The sequence below is a fragment of the Mus caroli genome, chromosome 5, assembly GCF_900094665.2.
Source record: "Mus caroli chromosome 5, CAROLI_EIJ_v1.1, whole genome shotgun sequence".
Lineage (NCBI taxonomy): Eukaryota > Metazoa > Chordata > Mammalia > Rodentia > Muridae > Mus > Mus caroli.
The window spans coordinates 100,415,262-100,436,133 of record NC_034574.1 but is presented as its reverse complement, the minus strand read 5'-3'; the positions used below and the strand labels follow the sequence as shown (position 1 = coordinate 100,436,133).

The 20,872-nt window shown below is 41.5% G+C and overlaps 1 protein-coding gene across 3 annotated transcripts in view; it reads right to left on the bottom strand.

Moving 5' to 3' along the window:
- Positions 1-13,833: 13,833 nt before the first annotated feature.
- Kiaa1107 (KIAA1107 ortholog) overlaps positions 13,834-20,872 on the bottom strand; it is a 71,572-nt gene continuing 64,533 nt past the window's right edge. For 2 of the 3 annotated variants that reach the window (XM_029477580.1, XM_021162652.2), the window contains 4 exons: positions 20,479-20,569; positions 19,943-20,082; positions 15,929-18,175; positions 13,834-14,689 (listed from right to left, as the gene is read on the bottom strand). In XM_029477580.1, coding sequence (XP_029333440.1) covers positions 14,220-14,689; positions 15,929-18,175; positions 19,943-20,082; positions 20,479-20,569 — 2,948 coding nt within the window. In that variant the 3' untranslated portion in view covers positions 13,834-14,219. The remainder of the gene's footprint in view (positions 14,690-15,928; positions 18,176-19,942; positions 20,083-20,478; positions 20,570-20,872) is intronic. The other variant, XM_021162653.2, reaches the window with a different exon arrangement.

Below are 20,872 nucleotides of genomic sequence, written 5' to 3'. Positions count from 1 at the left end.
AAGCACCACCTGTCAATAAAAAAGCCTATGGCCAATGAGCTGAGGCAGGAACTAAGAGGTGGGAGTTCCAGCACAGAGGTGAGGAGAATTCTGGGAAAGAGACAAGCATGGAAGATTCTCCAGGACACAGAGAGGAAGAAGGTCGCATGAAACTGAGGACCAGGTAACCAGCCATATGACAGGACTTAGAATAGAACAAAAAATGATGGCCCAAGCTTATGGCCTCGCCATTGACTCATACATAAGAAGTCTCAGAGTCATTATTTCTGGGAACAAAGAGGCTGGGTGGTAAAGCCAACAGTTACTCATGTAAGAGCAACCAAACCTGACAGCCTGAGCTGCCTTTCCGGGACCCAGGTGGTAGAAGGAAGTAACTGACTCTCAGGGTTAGGTTAGGGTTGTATGTGCCATGGCAACACACACACACATGCATACACATGCACTAGCAAACACGTACATACGTGTATACACATACTAAATGAAATTGAAAAGGGAAACCCTAAAATAGAAATATGTTACAAATAAAAGACATGACTGATAAAAAAAAAATACAATCAGAGAATTCAATCCACACTGACAATTTGAAAAGACTTGATTCTGGTAGGTGAAATCGGTAAGGAGGATTTACACAGGAGACTCCACAGCAGAGAGAGAAGAGGCAGCTGGTGGCGCATGCCTTTAATCCCAGCACTCGTGAGGCAGAGGCAGGCGGATTTCTGAGTTCGAGGCCAGCCTGGTCTACAAAGTGAGTTCCAGGACAGTCAGGGCTACACAGAGAAACGCTCTCTCGAAAAACAAAACAAAAAAATAAAAAGAGGGAGAGAGAGAGAGAGAGAGAGAGAGACAGAGACAGAGACAGAGAAGAAAAGAAAGAGAAAAGAAAAGAAAAAGAAGACAGAAAAGATAACTGGTGCTCACAAATCAGAGAACCCAACAAAGGGATAAGAGCAAATACAGAATATAAAGAACATTTTCTAGATGAAGAAAAGAGTCTGCAGACACACAAGGAAAGGAACAACCCCTCAGGAACGTTACCCAGGACATGGCCTGACAATGCTTTGAAATTTCAAGGTCCCGTGAGGTGACCTACAAAACATCTACAAAGGAGATAAACGGTGTTTCCCAGAAAGAGCAAAAATATCACACTAGCCCCAGGCTTCTCTTGTTGCCGCACTAAATTACAGGAGATGATTCCTTAAAGTCATCTCCTGCCATTTGAGACGCAGGGAGAACTGACAACGCACACTAAGGTTAAATAAAGACACCACCTCCTGTGCACTGGGCAACAGCTCTGCCAACTCTGCTATAGCCCCAACCCTACACTTTAAAGTTCTTTGTTTGTGTGAGTCTATTCTTAATTGTTCACTACATTTTTAAAAGTGAGATTACCACTCCTTTAGGTTCCATATTTGTTGTCAAAGGGCATTCCAGAACCAGTGTAGCTGTTTACATTTGCAGTATATGAGTTTGGTGGCAATTTTACTAAACTCTAGCCAACCTCAGATTTTATAATTTTATCTTTATTAATATGCTTTGCTCTATGTTTTTTAGTAACTAGCACATAAACTATTTTACTGCTCATTGTATTTTTGATCATTTCTGTTTCTTCTTTTGATAACCTTGAGGGTTTTTTTTTTGTCTAGTATTCTTTAATTTAGCTGTTAGTGTTCTTCTGATTGATCTAGGAGGTATTTGTGTATTTAGAATATAAATATATGTCATGGCTCTTAAAATATTACTCGTCATTTTCTTTCCTATTTTTCATATTATAAATTTTCACATAAAATTTTTCATATAAAGTTTTAGTATTGATATGTCAAAGAATGTATATGTAGTTTGACATTTTTCTTGGATTAGTCAGTCCATCAAAATGAATAAAAATGTAATTGTGGTGGCAATTAAAATGTAAAAAAATGAAACATAACAATGAGATATTTTTAGACAAGTGATGCACCACCTTCCTGTAAGCCACCGCCACGGTAAAGACTCTAAAACCTCACCCTCTTGAAAATGACAGAGCCTCCCCATTCCTGCCCAACCCAGGGTGAGGCTCAGAGAACGGTGAAGCCTTCCTAGGGGATCTGAGTGTCCATGTTGGCAGTGTGTGTAGAGGATGTCACCATAGCTTTCTCCCCGTGGACACTAATGACCTGATGACACTCCTCCCCACAGAGCTGTCTCCTTGTTTATCTGTATATGTACCCCAGCTGTATGTAGCAACCCCGCCTCTCTATATATAAACAACACACTCAGCTTCCTGAGTATGTTTTCTCAATCACAAAGTCCAGTCCCCCTGAGCCTGATTTGTGTGTGTGTGTGTATGTGTGTGTGTGTGTCTTTTCTTCAATCCTTCACTGGCCCAATGGGAGCCATCACTGCAGCAGTGCAAAAGGTGCAATAACCAGTCACACTTTCTAAAAACTGCTTGGGAAATGTGATCATTTTCCCCCCAAACTACTTCCATACATAATGTTTCTCTTCTTACAGAAGAACTACTAGGTCTAGAGCCCGTTCATCTAATTATATCTAAGAAGATTTCAAGACCACATTGTCTTCAAATGTAACTTCAAATGAGCAGTAACTTTTTTTTTTTTAAAGGCCACCTTGAGTGCTGATGGTGATGAATCCTGGTGGTGATAAGGCACACGACACCGGTGTGCTACACGGAGGCTGGTTTGGAAACACATGCTGACTCAGGCCTGTGGACCACACGGGCAGCCCAACATGTTCTCATTTCCTGCTTAGCAATTTTTAGATTGACTTAGCTCACTGACTATGAAAAGCACAATTATCCCACACACCGTGCTTGGGTTGGGTTTTAATGTAATATGCTCACAATTTTTAGCTTGATTTTAAATTACAAGTGGAGTTTAGTTCCAAGCAAGGGTTATCTGACTTGACTAATGATAAACTTGTAGAGCATAATAATGATGCTAGAAATTAGTTTCCTAATGTAATTTAATTGGTTAAATGTGTGATTATGACATGTGTGTGGCCTGCAAGCTTCAGTGTTTTGTCTCTGCTCTGGGGTTACAGATGCACATCACCACATCTGGCTCTACAAAGAGCATTTTTAATTTTTGTTAAGCAGAATATTTCCCCCAGCTTACCTTTTGTCTTTTTGTTCTTCTTGTGGCATCTTGAACATGTTTATATTCTACATTTAAAATAGCCAGGTTATCCATCTACATTTTATCACCTTGGTGTCCCTGTAATGGTAAATCTTTACTGTCAACCCAACCTGGTCTGTAATGACCTAGCAGACACACCTTGGGGTATGTCTGTAAGGGTTTGCCGGGAGCTTTAACTGAGGAGGAGAGACTCGTATGAGCAGTACCTGCCCATTGGCTGTGGTCCTCAACCAGATACAATCAACTCATCCCACTGAGGATCATGCCGCATGCTTTCTAATGATTCTCTTTTGATGTCACTGTATCAAGTTAAATAGCTGTGTCCATAGAGATGGTTATTCTCATCTGACCTGCCGCTGTAATGTATGAAGGCTTCCCAGCATCGAGGCACCTTGCATTCCTTAAATTGTCATTATGTTGTTTTAATACATGACTGGACCATTTTGGAGCTGCGCCACGATTATGTAAGTGGTATTGTAGTGGCTTTTGAATGTTTTGTCACCAGGGAGTGGCACTTTTTGAGGATTACAAGGATTAGGAGATGTGGCCTTGCTGGTGTTACTGGGGGTAGTAGGCTTCAAGGTTTCAAAAGGCCATAGTGGGCCCAGTCATGCTCTCTCACGCATGCACTCTCTCTCTCTCTCCCCCCTCTCCCTCTCTTCTCCCCTGTCCATCTGTCCGTTCATCTGTCTGTCTGTCTAAGAATCAGGATATAGCTCTCTGCTACTGCTCCAGCACCTGCCGATGCCAGCATGCCTCCTGCCATGAGGATAACGGACTATGTCTCTGAAACTATAAACAGGCTCCCAATTGAATGCTCTTCCTGTAAGAGTTGCCTTGGGCATGGCGTCTCTTCTCAGCAATAGAACAGTGACCAAGGCAGGCATTATTCCATAATTTCTATGTTGTCTTCAGTCGGATTTTAATGGTCATATTATGTTAGCTTCATAGATTGCGTGTCATGGCATTTCTTCTTTATTCATATTCTAAAATAGTTTAGTGGCCTTGGTCAGCACTAATTTGGGACAGTACCTGTCTATGTTGTCTAGGCTGATAAACTCTAAGGTCACGTAGCCTCCTGCCTCAGCATCTGAGTTGGGACTAGGACTGCTGCAGGTTTGAAGGGTACACCTAAAACACTCTGTCAGCATCTTCCAAGCTTATCTATGTAGATACAAGTCATCTGTGTAGATTTCCTGAATCCACTTGCTAAATCGTATTTCTTTAAGTCATTCCTTTCATACAGGGTTTCAGCTGTATTTGTATGAGATTGTACAAAACCCTACCTTAAGTATTGTGTATTTATGCTTTTCCCAGCACCGAGACCATGGGATGGATAGGTTGTTCGGCTGTTTAGAAAGCAGCTTTTTAGGAAGCAGCTTTTAAAGATATTTTTCAGTTCTGCCTATTGTTTAAAAACTGATTTAAATTTTGTTTTAATCTACATATTCTTAATGTAGGTGTACTTATGTTAGTGGATGTGTATGCCACCGCAGGCTTTGGAGGTTAGAGGACAACTCGAGGGAGGTAGTTCTCTGCTTTTATCATGTGGATCATCGGAATGGAACTCAGGCAATCAGCTTGGTAGCAAGTGATTCTGCCTGCTGAGCCATCTCACCAGTCCTTGCAGACTGAGCACCACTACTGTCTGCATTCATCCCTTCCAATTCACTTTGGTTTAATTTGATGATATTTTCTTGAATATGTGCCTTATATAACTTACTCCGAATAAGATGCTGCAATAAGATACTCTATTTCAATTTAAGATTTGTTGAAGGGGACCTTTTTTGCTATTTTAAACTTATCAGGGAGATCTGAGTTAAGAACGAATCATGAACTGGAAAGAACTTAGAACCAGAAAAGGTCCGGCTAGCTCAATTCCGGAACAGCAGACATTATTTATAGATGGTGAAGGGAAGTACAGAAATAGGCTGATTGGTTCCTGCTCCACCCTTTGCCTTGTTGGGATGTGGTCCGATCAGCTGGAAGCCTGAGATTGGCTGGAGCCTGGCTGCTTATGGTTGGCCAAGGCTGGGCTGTAACAGCGTAAGCTTCCAAGTTAGGTTTGAGTTGTTAGTCAGGCTGCAGTTCCTCACTGGGAACTCAAAGCAGGGCTCCAGCCTTCTGACCGCAGCAGATCTGACCGCGGCTTCTGCTGTTAATTTCACAGGTGGATTATTTGTAGTCTGAGGGTCTTTAACCACTCTAGAAATCTCTTCATAAGGAAGCATATGATGTTTAAATGAAGGTGTATTTTGATTGCAATTATTTTCAATTAAGCTTTCTCTCCAGGAAAAAAAAAAGAGCTTGAAATAGAAAACAGTCAAACCTCATTACATCTTATATAAAGGAAAGCTGACTTGTGAACACTAAAGTAGTTTGTGTAGTGACAGACATACAAGTCTCCTGGAGCTATGTCAGATTCAAAGTAGTTCTGTGATCAGAATCCACGATACAAAACGAATACAAGTATCAGCAGGATGTTCAGTGAGAGCGCCTTCAGGACACTGTGTCAAACTGTGTCAAAGTCCTCATCTGAGCCCGGCAGCCCAAAACTAGTATAGAGTGGACATGTGGGAAAACCGTGCTTTGTCAGAATTATTTGTTTTTGAGATTGGGTCCTCCTCTGTGGTCCAAACTGAACTTGAACTCACAGTAATCCTCCCTCAGGTTTTCAAAGGCAATGAGCCCTGTGCTGGGATACAATCTTTACAAGGTAGGAGGCCTTGGTGAGTTTAAATGATTCAGACTGGCACAGAAGTTGTGTTTGTATGGCACTAAGCTCTCAGGATCTGAGAGAAGAAAAGGAACTCTGTCCAGGTCACTTGCAGGCAAATGTGACGTGTTTTAGTGTTGAACTGGAGTTCCTATGACAAATGAATAGAACACTGAATGTAGTACTCATGAGCTTCTGAAGGCTTTAAATGACCTTACACCTGCATAATGCATAAATGATAAAATAGTGAGTGAGAAGAAAGCTTACTGTATGGATGGGCAGTCATGCCAGAGAATGCAGTAGTAATTCTCCTGTGCAAGAAAGGACAGAGTGAGGACTGTTCGCCCAGCTTGGGGCCCCTTCATCAGCTGGGTGTAGCTGATGGAAAGGCAAAGATTATGTGTTGGCCCAGAGCCTACAAGAACAAAGGAGCTGGCTCCAGTGGCAGTCATGGCCGGGTAATGGACAGTGTTGCTTTCCCTTGGCCCTGAGTTGGGCCAAATCGCACAAAGAGACCAGCAGAGGTGGGAAATGCACAGCGGCTCCACGGTGGCAGCAGTACCTTAGGATAAAACAGCTAGGTGGTTCACAGCAAACCATGTGGAGGGGCTAGATGGATAAAGTCCCCCATCTATGTACCCAACGTTGCTCCTTTGACAAAACAACTGATCCAAGTGATGGGATTGTTTTATGCACTATTAGACTTGCTCACACTGACTTTTAAATAATCCCTTAGCTATGTAAGACCAACTTGCACTAGATGATGGTGGCCTTCAGATGAAGATCCTGGCCAACTTTTGTAAAAAAGCTTTCATTACATATTGTTAAACTGAGTATTTGATTTAAAACATTTAAAAAATAACAGCTGTAAAGCCAGTAATTCGCAGCCGAGGAGTTGATAAAGATGCCTGAGTGAAAAGGACATGAGGGAAAAAAGCCATAAGGTCATAAGGGGGAAGTCTCAGCATAAAGGACAGTCTCATCTCCCTTTGAGTTGTGTGCTGGGGAGACATCACAAACCATAAAGGATAGCACCATGGTTGTTGATTGCATACTGAACACAGGACATCCTTTGATGGGAATAAGACAGGGAGCTTCCAGTTCAGTCTGTGATTCCTGCAGGGAATAGGTGACTGTTGTTAAAAGGTAATTGCACACCTATAGCGTCCCCTCCTAGGCTCAGGCCACTCTGTGAAGCAAGGTGAAGAATTCACCCTGAGACTAGAGGAATGAATGGATTGCGTTGTATGGGCATTTTCTCCCCCATTGACTTCTTCTCTGCAGCAAGGAGAGAGGCACCAACCACTTCTGAGGCTCATGACACTGTTAGGAGATTCACAAGACTCCTCCCCACCTAAGCAGTTAATGTTTTCTGGGCAGCAGACACTCTCCAGCAGGGTGATCTGTCTGTAGCTGTGCAGGGATCTCCAGGGATGCAGTTTCTGTGAGTCCTCACCCAGGCCATGATGGGCTTTTCTGTGATGTAGTTGTATACCCACAAGCCTGTAAGTAATCCTGGTAAACTCAACGACCCGCTAAGCTATGCTTGGGTAGGACCGTTTCTTTCCTATGTGCCCTTAGCTTGGGTGAACAAGCATTTGTTTATGCCTACCCAGAGAAGTCCATGCAACACCTGCAAATGGGTAAGGGAAACAAAGGGTTAAACAGACTTTGAGAAGAAGGAAGCCCTGTGATTTGTGGTGTGAATTTATTATCTCTGTAAATGAAATAAATCAGATACAGAAAAGACAAACACTCCATGGTCCCATTAATGTAGAATCTAAAAGTATAAAACTCACGGGAGCAGAGTGGGATGCTGGTTGCCAAAGGTAGAACATGGGAAATACTGGCCAAAGGGCACACACTTCAGTCAGAATAAGCATCATGTGGTTACAGTCGTTGGTACTATATAGTATAGTTCAGATTTTATAAGGGAATTGGTCTTAAATATGTTTATACACAAGCACACAAGAAAAAAGGGACATATGTGGATTTAAACACAGACACAATGTTTTCCCACCATAATCATTTTACCTTGTTATTAAGATTTTTGTAAGCAACTTTGATTACTGCATGAGTTATACACATATGTTATTTAGTGAATTTTCTTAAAATCAGTTATTTGTATTCCTGGGTGTGCCATACCAAGGTGTGCATGTAAAATCACAGGGCAACTTTCAGGAGCTCTCTCCTTTGCCCACGCAGGGACTGAACTCTAGGTCATCAGGCTTGGCAGCAAGTTCCTTTAGCTGCTGAGCCATCTCATCAGCCCTATTTTGATATTAAAAAAAAATCAGTGTCTAGTGCTATTGTAAACATTTCTTAGACAAGCCTTTGAGATTATTTAGAGACAGCTTCTTCCTACACAGATTAGGTTGGCTCTGAATTGTGGTCTTGCTGTCTCTTCTAAGTATTGGAATTACAGGCAGATTACCATGAAGGCTTTCAAATTCTTTACTCTTAATGGTGGATCCCAGTGTGTGTGTGTGTGTGTGTGTGTGTGTGTGTGTGTGTGTGTAGGGGGGTAGATATGAAGTTATGAACACTTTGGCGTAGACAAAGGCAAGTTGTATTCATAAAATGGCAGGAGGACCTCAACACCTGTTCTCTTGCTAACATTGCCTTTACAAGAGAAAAATGCTACCAACAATCCTCACGGGTTATGGGGTTGAGCAGTTGAAGTAGGATCATGCACTATGATGTACCCTCCTCTAAAGAGCATCAAGATTATATACATCTTCCTTTCCTTCAGGATGGCTTTCTGCTTCTAGTTCTGAGCATTCCTTTTTTAGGCTCCTCAGGATTTTCTTCTCTTGAATGTTCAACAGTATTTTTGTCCCTAGCTCTCTGAATGTCCCTTAGGAATCTCACACTCACTGTGTCCTCAATTAAACTTATCCTTCGCCTACACTCATTTTAAATTTTGGTTGATGACATCATCAGCCACCCAGGCCAACCTAGTCAGAAACCTAAATCTTCTAAGTTGACATCTCATTTCTGTACCTAATTACTAGTTTGTTCAGTTCTATCTCTTAGATAGGCCAAGTATCTCCTGTTTCTCCTTGTGGATCTCCCTTTCCTCAGAGGTCTTTGGCCATTGGCCTACAAGGGTGAGGGGAGCAGAGGCATGAGATGGTAGGGTTCAGACAGCTGTGAGTACGACAGAGTGGCTTCCAGGATTAGCTTCAACCTTATTCAATCAAGGTGAACAAGGGCTATATAGATTTGAGGGCCTGGGTAGGCATTGTCGGGGTGTGTGTACATTATTGGCTAGAGCTGAGTTGCTGGGCATGCTGCATTTACATGAAGAGGAATTCCAAGAACCTGACGGGCAGTTTCTTACCAGGAGAGAAGTTGAACCTGTAATCTGTCTATGAACTATGTGGCTTTCCTTAGAGGTTATTGGGGTGACAGGTGGGAAGGGCTGGTTGGTCATAATATAGTACTTAATTATCATATAGCAGAAAAGGCTGAGCAGGACTTCTGTGCTGAATCATGCAGGGCTTGCAGGAAGCTCTGTGCAGGGTCATCCTCTAGATAAGGTCAGGCGCCTGTGCTTAGAGACACTCTTCAGTCAAGGTCAGGCAGAGAAGAGGAAGCCCTGCTGAGAAAGGGAGCCCTCCATTTTGCACTGAGTTCAGAGAGCTATCCAGGCATGGTGGACTGCAACCTTAATGCAGGGTCTTCCAACATCTCCTAAGCTGCCCCATTCAAGCTTTTATCACTGCAAACTACTTTCACCAGTGTCTCAGCCTTTGTCATTCAACTCATAATCTTACATACTGCTACCAAAGGGTTTTGTTGTTGTTTTGAGATTCTACAAAGCACATGCTGCCTATGAACTTGCAAACACATGCACACACATAAACACAGGTGAAGAATTGAGGGGGGCTGGCTGGCAAGAAGGGGACCAGCAGCAGTTGTGAAGGGGGTACGGACAGTGACTAGGATCACAGTACATTGTATATTTGCATGAAGTTGTTAGACCGTTCTAAACTCGAAAGTGATGATGGATGGCTTCAGAATATGCTGCAGGAAAAACCACTGAGTTTTGTAAATGGACAAATTTTATGTTATGTAAATTGTTTACTAGTAAAGATTTTATTAAAAAAAACTTTTGATAGAATAGCCATTGTGAGTTGTAGTTAATTCTACTAAACATAACCTTGTCTACTGAGAGTTAAACCCAAGGAACTGAATGTATACTGGAAGCTTAGAAATTATAAATTTAAGCCGGGCGGTGGTGGTGGTGGCGCACGCCTTTAATCCCAGCACTTGGGAGGTAGAGGCAGGCTGATTTTTGAGCTCAAGGCCAGCCTGGTCTACAGAGTGAGTTCCAGGACAGCCAGGGCTATAAAGAGAAACCCTGTCTGCCTTGCAAAAAAACAAAAACCAAAAGAGAGAGAAAAAAAGAGAGAGAGAGAGAGAGAGAGAGAGAGAGAGAGAGAGAGAGAGAGAGAGATTTTAAGTTTGCAGACTGTATTCCTAGATACTTCATGATCTAACTCCAGCTTAGCTCTTCCTTTTTGTCTATCTCTCCTATCCATCCTGCACGCCAGTCCTCCGAGTACTGCTGAGTCTCAACTCATCCTTAAAAGTAGCATCAGATGTTATCTAGATGCTCAAAGAAAGGGGATGAAAGACCTATCTATCTTCTCCAGACATTTCCTCATGGATCCAAATAATCCAACTCAAAATAAAAATCTTGGGAGTTTAAAAAAAATAAAGGCATTTTCTTGATTAGAAGTCTACAATCTCATGTAAACTAGGAATAAAAGCATCTTCAAAAAGTTTATATCCTTTTTGGTTTGCAAAAAACTAAGTAAAAAGGACATACTTGTTATGTATGGCACCAAGTCCCCAGCCTAAGGTACAGACTCAGACCCCAGCCTCAGCTCAGCCGGGTGCATCACTGACAAGTTCTGCCCCCCTCTAACCTCTTCCTGATGAGCTGTTTGTGCTTCTGGCTCTGAACATGGACAGCTGGGATTTTACCATATGATACTAACTTGTTATTTTTCTTTGGTTTCTTCCATTCTGTCAGATGATCCAGAATAAAGAAAGCACACACACACATACACAGTTGTACACGAGTGCATATATATTCAATTATAAGTTTCTGGGAGCAGTGATACGACTCAACAGATGAAGGTACTCGTCACCAAGTGTGATAACCTAAGCTTAGTTTGCAGAACACATATGGTGGAAGAGACCTGACTCCTGCAAGTTCTCCTCTGACTGCCACACTGTGCTGAGGACACTCTCACTCACAACAAATGAATGTTAAAAAAATAAAATAAAAAGTACATTTCCTTCAAAAGATGTAGTGAGAAGATTGTAGGAGCCAGAGGGAGGGATGGCTACAGGCAGAGTGTGCTCACGATACAACAGGACACCTGCACACATGAACCACCCACAGCTATGACTGCAGAGCAGATGACCTAATGTCTTTGAGCCAAAGGAAGTCAGGAGGTATGATCCCAAGATGAGTACCTACTGGCAACTGAGTCCTCTTGTCGGAGGGAGTGGCTCAGCCTCGGGCATTGGGTCAAGAGGCTACCCATGCTCTGGTAAATGGCCCTGTACCCATGTCTACACAAGCATACAAAAGTGGACACTGAGTCAGCTCATGGATAACAAGTCCTCACTTGCTCTCTGTTCTTAACTTTTACTTCAAGCATTTCCTATGGACTTAATGGCCTTTTGTGTTGGTAAAGAGCAGGGTGTGGGCCAATCTTTGTATGAAACTTATAAACATTGCATTTTTCATAACTGTATTGTTTATACATTTGCACTGAGTAACTATGAGTGTGTGCAAATTCTCTTTCTGAATCAGACACAATGTGCATTCTGTGGGTTTAGGAGACAGGGGACAGACTGCTGTCTTCCTATCAGAATCTTCTCAGTGGACACTGTCACTGCTATATCCACTGGAAATGGCAGGAGTCACATCACGAAGCCAGCATTGTTGCTGGACATGGTTCCAGCAAAGAAAACCGGGCCAGATGCTGCAATGGCTGTCCTTGTGTCTCTCATCCTTGGGTTTTGGTCTCTGCATGCTGCATTCTTGGTTACTTTATGCATTATGATTCATTTTATGACTTTTCCTGAGAAAAGTCCTAAAGTAAACGGTATCTGGCCCTTTAAAAAGTATGTTTATGTATAAAGATATATTTCACAGACCTGTTTCGACATTTCACTGTGTTGATGCCTTTTTGAACCATGTAATGCAGTCTCTAACATACAGTTAGTGGCAGATAAACGTTAGCAGTTGCATGCATTTCTGTATCTGGCTACGGCTTCAGTCCATGAAGAGGTCCTTCAGCAAACAGTGGTAAGTGCATGTTCACAAAGCAGCTAGGAAAATTCGGGAAGTGCTCAAATTCCCTAAGTGGTCACCACTTAGGTAAGACACGTCTCCAGTGATGTCGGCAGGAGTGATACGTAACTGAGTATATTTTAAGGCTTCATAATTTAAGGGAGAGTCTTAAGACCCAAGGGTGGGAAAGAAATGTAATTTCAATTATAACCTTCTAAACCTCAGGGGAAGTTTACTGAAAGGAGCATGTAAACAACTTCACACTGAGAAAACAAAAGCCCACGCATGTCTCGGGAATGAAGGAAGGTGCACTTTAATTGTCATCACATAGACATTTCCACACTACAAATGGTTCAGTGTGTCAATGTTTGAAGGTGCACTTTGCTATCACATAGACATTTCCACAGATATAATGTCTCAGTGTGTCAATGTTTGTTCACAGCTCCATGAGAAAGAGTGTTCTGTGTGGTAGAAATAACAGCAAGTTGGAATTAAGAAATAATGTATTCTACCCCACGAGTAAGCTGTAGGACCTTTTCATTCTTATGGCCACAAAAGCCTTCCTTTACCATTTAAAGAGACTAGTCTAATCTTTACATTTCTACCAAGCTTTAAAATATAAAGTATGTGTGTGTCATATTTCAATGTTTTCCTTACATTCTCCTGTCCTACACTAGAAACCGAACTTTTTACTTAATTCTATTTTACCCTCTATTGAGTGCTTACATCCAATGCCTATTTGTTTACCTGTTGAGCTGAGTATAACTAAGCCCCACATGAATGAGTAGTCCTGCAAGAGTGTCTAGCTTTTTAAAAAGGCATAGAACCAGGACCGGAGGGATGGCTCAGTGGGTAAAGGCACTTGCCACCAAGCCTGATGATCTGAGTTCAATCCCTGGGACTCTTCGTGGTGGAAGGAGAGAGCTGACTCTCACAAGCTGTCCACTGACTTCCACGTGTGTGTTGTAGCACACATGCACATGCCTACCCACATAAACATCCACAAAATAAATTAATATAAAACACTTAAAACCTTTTAAAAAATTCATGAGAAACTTTTATGGTATAATAGATGAGTGCTTAAATGAAAACGTAATTGTTGTTTTGGGACAAATAGTTCTGTATTAACCTGGTTGTTATTTCCCATCACCTTAAAGGGATCCTCATTACCAGCTAAGATCCTACCGCTGCTCTTTCCTAGCACTGATTATCTGTTTTTTTTGTTTGTTTGTTTTTTTTTTTTTTACAAAGCTACAGACTGAGAGAAGTCTGACAGACAAAGGACATAAACAGACAAGAGGAAGCACACGCCCACACTAGGACTCAGTCAGCTGCCTCATGCACGCATTTTGGCTAATGCTGTGTTAGCTCAGAGCAGTGCAGCTCCAAAGTATTCCTACCATGGCATGCAAGACAAAGTGACTGTTAGAGCCAGCCACAAACAAAACAGTTTCCACATGCCTTTGAAGAGAGCAAACAAATGCTTATCCCTGACATAAACAGAAAACCCCAACTCCTCTTAGTTTATCAGCAGTATGGCTGAAACTCAGTATGCACTCACCTCTCCATGTCCTCGTCCTGAAACACTGGGAAAGCTGGGGGTCCCTCTGTGTCCCCAGACGCAACACTCACCTGAGTCTGAATGTTATTCACAGACTGATTCTGTATGGTGCACACTCACACAGTAAGTTTATTGTTAAATTATTATGATACCATACGCAGAGTCAAGAGTAAGGGGTTGATCTACTTGTGTACTGACATGGAAATTCTTGAATAAATGAACAAATTACTAGGTAGGAAAGAAACTGTAGCAAAGACTGTTTTCAGCCTTCTAATCTAAGTGATGTAGAAAACATGCTCATAAATTTAGAAAAACATTTTCAAAATGAGACATCATATCAATAAATAAGCTATATTTACCTCAATAAATTAAAAGACTCCATCAATTTAAGGACAGTCTGTATTTGACTAACTAAATTATAATTTAAATATAAAGTAGGCATCAAAAATACAGGGGTGGCGTAGTCTAAATCTTTCCCGACTGCTGAGACTCCTAATGCTGAGTTTCCAGTTCCAGGATTGTCCACTCCCCTTGAGGCGAACAGTCTGTGGAAGAAACACTAGCCGTGGTGGCACTTGTTGCCGAATCATCAAGTGGGGATGACAGTTCACTCCACCTGTTCCAAGTGTCAGCGTGTGCTGAACCCTGAGGTTTCGAGCTATCTCGAGCTAAGAGGAGTGTCTGGTTGATTAAATACTGGGCTAAGCTTAGGTCTTCAGGCAGAGAGCTTGTGATATTTAAGTTTGCGTCTTGTTCAGAAAGCAGCTGCCTCAGCAGTGTCCAGTCCTGCTTTGCAAAGTGCTGCTCGTCTTCAGAGCCCCTGTCTGCGACATGGGTTTCTGACTCCACTTCCTGCTCACACGCTGCTGTTAGAGACATCTCATATATTGGAGAGAGGGTTTTTGAAGGCCGGTGGTCATACATGGAGGTTTGTGCCATTGTATCACAATCATCTATGTCTCCTGAAATAATTCACAATACTACACAATGTAAAAATTGCACGTCGACTCCCCTCAGAGTTTTGTAGAACAACATTAACACAATATAACAGTATTAGCTTCTCTCAGAAAAACATAAGATAGAAAAAAGTAACATTTTTACAAAATTGACAAAAATTTTGAGGCATTTATTTTTCTGTGTTAAAAAATTCAAGGGTAATGTTTAGCAGCAAAATCAATGTAGGTAACTAACAATAATTTTCCATATTTTAATTTGAAAAACTTAGAATACAGAAAATAACAAATTACTTAAAAGATAGACATAAAAGCACACACAAATCTAATTCACTACAATAGAAACTCAAGGAAGAAAAAAAAGACAGTTATCTAACGGTATCTATAAGGTAACTTGGTTTCACGGGGTGGGGGGTAAATACACTGTATCTAAAGTCTTATTTGTATATTGCACATGCAAAGGAGGATGTGAACCAGGACAAACAAACAAAAATACAACTTTGGAAGATTCCTACTTTATAATTTTACTTAATAGGGATTTTCTGGTCAATATTTTTTAAAATTATAATACATAATACTCAACCAGCTACTATTGCATATTTTAAGCCATTAGTCTGAATTATTGACATAAGAAAGACATAAACATAAAACAATTAGACAAAAAATTATCTTAGCATGTGATATAAGCCTGGGCTTTGTCATATACTGTCATTCTTCTAAATATAATTGCTTAGGAAACTCATCTCTTCACTTGAAAATCTTAGAATAGAATTATATTGATCCTAAGAAAGTTTTAGTCTCTGTAAAATGCATATAAATTATGATGATTAATCTATTTAAAATAGTTTACTGCTTTCAGTAATATTACTATGGTTATTGCACAGCCCTCTTAGATCTACACTAGCAAGTCCATAAATCATGTCCAATGTAAAGTAAAACTTCCCATAGTCAAGATGCTTACATTAAATTAAACATGATAATTGAAATGACACCAAACTAAGTCCTTGTCTTTTCCAGGTAAGATCTAGCATGTTATCTGTCTGTGTGTAATAAACAAGGTTTTCCACTACATATTAATTATTCACTAAGATTGTAAGCAAACAATAAATAATGAATAGCTAGCTCATTTTCATATCATTAATAAATTTAAGTTCTCATTTCAAAGTTGAAACTGTAGCTTAAATATTCTAACTAAAATATAGCATCCAGGGCTACAGACAGCTTTAGACTTCTACTTCTGTACATTACCTGAGAACACAGCGTTATTAGCTCCCTTGGGAGGCGTGGGACGGCTCTCTTTCGCTTGCCCTTCCTGAGGCAGCCCCTGGCTGGGACAGGAGTCCAGAGATTTCACTGAGCTGATCTTTGGTATGTTGGAGCTGAGTTCTCTCTGATGGAGCTCCAAATGACACGGTCGTTCTTGAGACTTAGTGTCCCCATCCATGAATGAGCTGTGCTGCTGAAAGTTGTGAGCCGCCTCACCTTTACTAATCACTTCTTCATTTTCCGGAAAAAGCTGTTGGCTTCCTTTGGGTGGGACATCTAACCTGGTCTTTTGATCTGTTGAGACACATTGTTTATCTTGTTTTGCAAAGTCTTTGCTTCTAGAATTCAGGAGAAAGCTTTCATTTTTATATCCACCATTGCCTTTGTTGTGATTATGCTCTGCAGTAGTAGCTTCATTTTCTTTGAAAAATCTAGAGTAACCTGTCCTTCCATGATGCTCATAAGAAACACCATCAAAAACATCAGAAGGTGAAAGAGAATCTAGGGAAGGCTGAAAGGGGGTGTGGCCTTCACCTTCATCAGATCCCACTTCTTCACACTCATCTACCGAGAGCAACACTGACCTTCTAAACTTCTTAGTTGCAGAAAACTCACGACTTTCATGTTCAGCTCCATCATCAAAAGCTAAGTTAATTATTCCCTGAACCTGCTGAGTACCTGAGCTGCATGGAGAGGAATTTTCCCCAACATTCTCTGCTTCAGATCTTTCATCTTCTGTTTCATCTGCTGAAGAAGAAACCTGGTCCCCTTCCTGAGCAGATGGGCTGCTACCCCGTGGAGTACTTCCCTTCTCCCTGGGATAGACTATTGTCGATCGAGACCAAGGTTCTGGCTTCTTCCTAGGGATCTCGTCATCACTTGCCGAGTGGATCTGGTGGTCACCCCCACCCTGCTTTCTCACTCTGACTTCAGTCCTGAGGTCACCTTCGTGCACCTTCAACTCTTCAGGGGTGCTGGTGTCGCTGCTGCTCCTCCCAAGGAAGTCATGGCACAGCGCCGTGCTGCACTTGGAGATGCCTCTGTCATGTGAGCCCTCGTCATCCTGAGACCCCCCAGCGTCATAGTCTTCTGAGCGGGGCTTTATGTCGTCTGAAGATGTGGTAGCACTACCAGTGTCGGATTCTGGACTCTCTCTTTGATGTGTGGCACCAGTGTTCAAATCCCAGTGGCCCACAAATGGAGCTTCCGGAGTTCCACGGCTCTCTGGGGTTTCTGACGTTTCCATATTTTTACAATTTTTTTCTGATGGTTGTCCCAAAAGACATTTGGAAGAAACAGCTGAGGTGACTGTAGCACATTTACCGTCCTCTGTAGCACAGTCGTCAGGTAACTGGCTTTGAGCTGCTCCATGAAATGTGAGTCTTCTGTCACCTTGAGTAGGGTTGAGGGTACTGCTTGTCCCTTCAGGAACACACAGGAAAGCTTTCCCATTTATACAACTCATACTTGGTTCAGTGTCTGTGTTTTCTCTCCCTGTTTCTCTCTCTCTATCTGATAAATAGGCTTGCTCTGTATTTGCTGAGTCTGAATTATGAACTGGGTTAGAGTTTATCAAGTTTTCATTTGGATTTGAAATCACAGATTTCAGAGCAGCAATGCTCCCACAGTTTAGATTCCCATTGCACTGACTCGAGTCTTTGTAAGCGGATGTGTGACTTTGTTCTATGCCAGCCAGTTCTGACCTCAGCCCACGTTTCACTGAGTCACCCAGGGTTGACCTATCTTGACATGCTAGCTCCAGTCTCTTTTTCTCTTGACTGCCTAATGGACTTTGTGGCTGAGGTCTGCAAGGTATCTGGCACACTTCAGGACCACTGGTATCGCAAGCAAGGGTAACCGGGGACTCGTGAGGCCTCTGTTTAGAGACATGGTTCCTGCTGTCACTCACACCATGAAGCACGCTTTTCTCAGCTACCTCAGGTTTGAAAGGTCGCTGAGAAGCCTGACTTTGCAGCATAATTTGTCCAGGAAGCACTTTTTGTTTTGAATCTTTGCTGTTCACAGTTCCACCTTTCTTGGGCTGACTTGGGATTTTAGGCATTGGTACCAGCTTTGCATTAACCTTCTGCAAAGTTGTGTGTCCTTGCTTGACAACTTTTCTCTTAGGTATTTGCTTATCTGTTCCATGCCTCAACCTTGTTACATTTTCATCAGACTGCCTTGAAGAGACTGAAGATTTTACAGAGTGTGGTGACTCCCCTTGGGATCCTAAGAAAGTTCAGAAATGCAAAGTACTCTCAAATTCTAAGGTGAAATTTAATGTTTTCAAATCACTTTAAAGAAAATAAAATCAATAAAGCAACCACAGGGAAACATCTAGTATCGACAGTCAAAAAAAAAAAAAAAATGATAAAGTGAAAAAACCTAAATATTTTAAATATAGAGGGACTATTTTATGATCTTACTAAAAACCCTTAAAGAGAATCTCTTTTCACCAAGAACCTTCACCGTTGTGCCCAAATTGGATTTACATAAATTTGCAACAGCAGAAACTATCATCTTCTTATATCAAACCGACAAGAAAGCTCTTCTCTTTGAAGTTTTCTTTTTTGGGGTGAGGGGGAGTAAAGAAAACAACACAGCTGAAAGGAAGAACTAACCTAAAAACAAATGGACATTTGTTGAAATTATTCATTTCTCTTCAAACTGGAATAAACTTACACTGTATAATTATGGTTATAGCTTATTAGGGCTAACAACCCAGCTCTGCAGTGAGAACCAGATCACTGGCTACAGGAGATTCAGATTTAAAATTCCATTTAGGCATTCTGGTTAAAGTTTTAGAATAAAAATTTGGGGCACTCAAATCTGCCAACTCCAATTACCAACTTTTTGTTCTGTGTGTGTTTGGGGTGTGGGGAGTTGTAGAGACTTGTGAAAGACAAGCAAGTCCTCTGCCACTGAGGTGCTCTAGTCCTACAGACCATTTATACATCATTTCTAACTTTTACTAGATATGAGTAATCTCATCTGCCTTGATTTTTAATTGACTTTCAGTATTAATTCATCATGCAAATCAAGATTATTTTGGGGGTTTTATAAACTGCTCTTACACAGGAGTGCTTAATACACACAAAAAAATAAATGTGTGTGTGCTTGTGGTGTGTGACTGTGTATGCACATGTGAGCATGTCAGAGGTCAATCTCGGTGTATGTGTGTGTACTTGTGTGACGATGTGTGTACATGTACACGTGTGCATGATAGAGATCAATTCCTCAGGAGCTACACACTGTTCTTTTTAAGACATAGTCTCTTATCAGGACTTGGGCCTCACTGAAGAGGCTGGGTTGCTGTTGGCGATCCAGACTCAGAGATCCTTCCATCCACCTCTGCCTCCCTAACCCCTGCCTCCCTAACCAACTTCACGTACAAAGCCATTCCCTCAGCCCTCCTCCTTTCTTCCTATCTTTCTTCTCTCACTTTTTATTTATTTTGAGATAGTGTTTCATGTAGCCAGGACTGTCTTGAACTCATTATATATATCAAAGATGATTTTGCTTTCATCTCTCCAATGGAAGGACTACAGGTATGTGCCACTAAGCCCAGAAAGAAAGTAATGTTGAAAATGGGCTGTTACATGCACATTATATAATCTAAACAGTATTGATTTTTCTTGCAACACTGAGGAACAGCAGCATGAGGACAGCTTTGGAGGAACGCCCTCTCCACACAGCTGCTCAGTTCCTGCTGTTCTTTAACAACTCCTCAGTGCTGGTTTCACAGACATAATTCCTCAAGCCATCAAGGAAACTTTCAAGAAACCTAGGCACGCTCCACAGAAGGACAGAATTGGAGACCAGTCAATGGCTCCTTTAAGACATGACTTCATCTCCATGAAGGACAAGACAACCCAAATCAATCCCCTAATGCTAAAATGTCTATGTAAAAGCCACGGAACTTTATTGTCTTGCTTATGTGTAATGGCAGTCCGGCTGACACAGGCCCCAGAACCCTCCGGGCCTGTGTGGCTTTACCTTGGGCTGGAGCCAGGGTGGGAGGGGCGCTCTTCGTCCGCGGCTGAGTGGCTGTGCATCCATTGCTGCTCCCTCTTTTCTTCGCAGCTGTCTGTGGTGCTGAAGCACTAAGTCCTTTGCCATTCCCTCTTTTTATGACACTAAGAAGAGTGATTGCTCTTAGTATTACAGTGACACCATATCCAAACCGTGAACTTACAAACACCTGTGCATGACCACAACCATATACGATCACACAGTTTGTCAAAAAATAGAAACATATCTCTTCTGAAAATAGAGAAACGTATGTTCACAATCCTTCAACTTTTGAGAGTAGACCACATACATGCATACGTAACTTCACATGCCATTAAGTATAGCTAAGAAACTTTCACTGTATTTCTTCATTTTATATAAATATGAAATAAATTTTAAAAATATAATTTCATAAATACGGTTAAATAACAAAACATCTTTTAAAACATTTAGCTAAGAATTAGTATATAAATAGCTTGCAGAGACAGTTGGGTGAAACACCAAGCTGAATAGAGTCCCACCTGCTATTCCCGTGAGAGTCTTGTTCATGAATAAAGCTTTTTTTATTGGCTGTTCCATTGGTAACTCTTGCAACTGGCCGAGACTTTACTGCTACAATAAATTGCATAAATATACAGGTTAGACACTAAAAAACAAGTGCTGATATAGGAGAGAACACACTTTCTCAGTTTGTACATCTCCGTGTAAAACACATTTTAGCATTTAAAGGTAAGTAAAACAAGCAAGGGCCATCTAGGAACCTTTAAGTATCAGGAACTCAGGGCAGGGACATAGCTTATTTAGTAGAGCACTTGCCTGGCTTCATCTCTAGCATTACACAAGTCAGGCATGACAGGTACAACCATAGTCTTAGCACCTGGGAGGCAGAGACAGGAGGATCAGAGGTACAAGAGT